Here is a 1,134-nt window from a genome sequence, read left to right on the forward strand (position 1 = left end):
ACAACCTTTTAATAAATATTAGTAATGTTTCTGTTATTAATCAATATTCTCTGTTCATCATTCTGGTTCAGTGTTGCCAACTTAGCGACTTTGTCACTAGATCTAGAGACTTTTTAGACCCCTTTCCCAAAAAGTCACTAGATTTGTCCGACAAATCCAGCCCCGGTGTTTTTAGAGACTTTTAGGAGATTTGGCGACAGCAAGCACAAGCATTTTTTTCCTTTCCCCCTCCTCTCCTCCGCAAGCAGTGAGCAGTGCAGCGAGCCCCTCCCACTTCCTAAAGCCATCTGTCTCACTGAAGCCTCGTGCAGCACCCCCAACCCCTACCCCACCCTTGGCTGAAGTCTGCTGAGAGAGACCGCTGCAAATGAATCACGCATGCACAAAGCTGCCACTGCTTCTGCTTGGTTTACAAAGCAGGATGTAATGTTTACTGTAATATTTTTTCTCTGGTACTGTCTCTGTAAATTAAATCTCTGGACCCAGCTGTGTTTGACTCACAGATCAGTCACTTCTTCACCTCGTCCTCCCTGTGCCTCGTGACATCTAACAATCTGCAGATTAAATTTAAGATTCCCACAAATTTAATTTATGTGGATCAAAGCATTGAAGTCATAAAATAATTTTTATTTCATCAAGTTTAATTGCAGTTCTAAAAATATTTATTGTTTTTATTCACTTTTTTTCTCTTCATCATCTCTCCTATAGCTCAGATCACAATTATTGGCAAACATCCAACTGCGCAAATTAAGTGATGACGTCATCTAGCGACTTCTAGAACAGCCAATAGGGACTTTTCTTGCTCAGGAGTTGGCAACACTGTTCTGGTTTATCCAAGGCCAAAGGTCCATAGTTGTCCATCTGAGGGGCAGGTGTCTAAAAAAAATTAACCATGAAATGTTTAAGATGTTTATAAGACGTTCAGCTCTTAAACATTTGCACTTAGAATTTTATAGAATCACTTTAAATACTTTTCAGTAAGTTAAATGTCTACAATTCAGGTTCAAATAAAGAACTTTACTCATTATTTTCGAGTTAATGTTGCCGATGAACTGCAGACCCACCTGATCCGATGTATAGGGTCCTGTAACACATGCTGATAGCTCCGCCCCTTCCTGTGAGAGGATAGAAGAC

At 40.1% G+C, this 1,134-nt stretch overlaps 1 protein-coding gene across 1 annotated transcript in view; it reads right to left on the reverse strand.

The window, feature by feature from the left end:
• Nucleotides 1-508: 508 nt before the first annotated feature.
• The window catches only part of LOC106529983 (GTPase IMAP family member 4-like), a 7,703-nt gene continuing 7,077 nt past the window's right edge, over nt 509-1,134 (reverse strand). The window contains exon 2 of the mRNA XM_014025531.1: nt 509-554. Coding sequence (XP_013880985.1) covers nt 509-554 — 46 coding nt within the window. The remainder of the gene's footprint in view (nt 555-1,134) is intronic.

This window comes from Austrofundulus limnaeus, unplaced genomic scaffold (genome assembly GCF_001266775.1).
Source record: "Austrofundulus limnaeus strain Quisiro unplaced genomic scaffold, Austrofundulus_limnaeus-1.0 Scaffold483, whole genome shotgun sequence".
Taxonomy (NCBI): domain Eukaryota; kingdom Metazoa; phylum Chordata; class Actinopteri; order Cyprinodontiformes; family Rivulidae; genus Austrofundulus; species Austrofundulus limnaeus.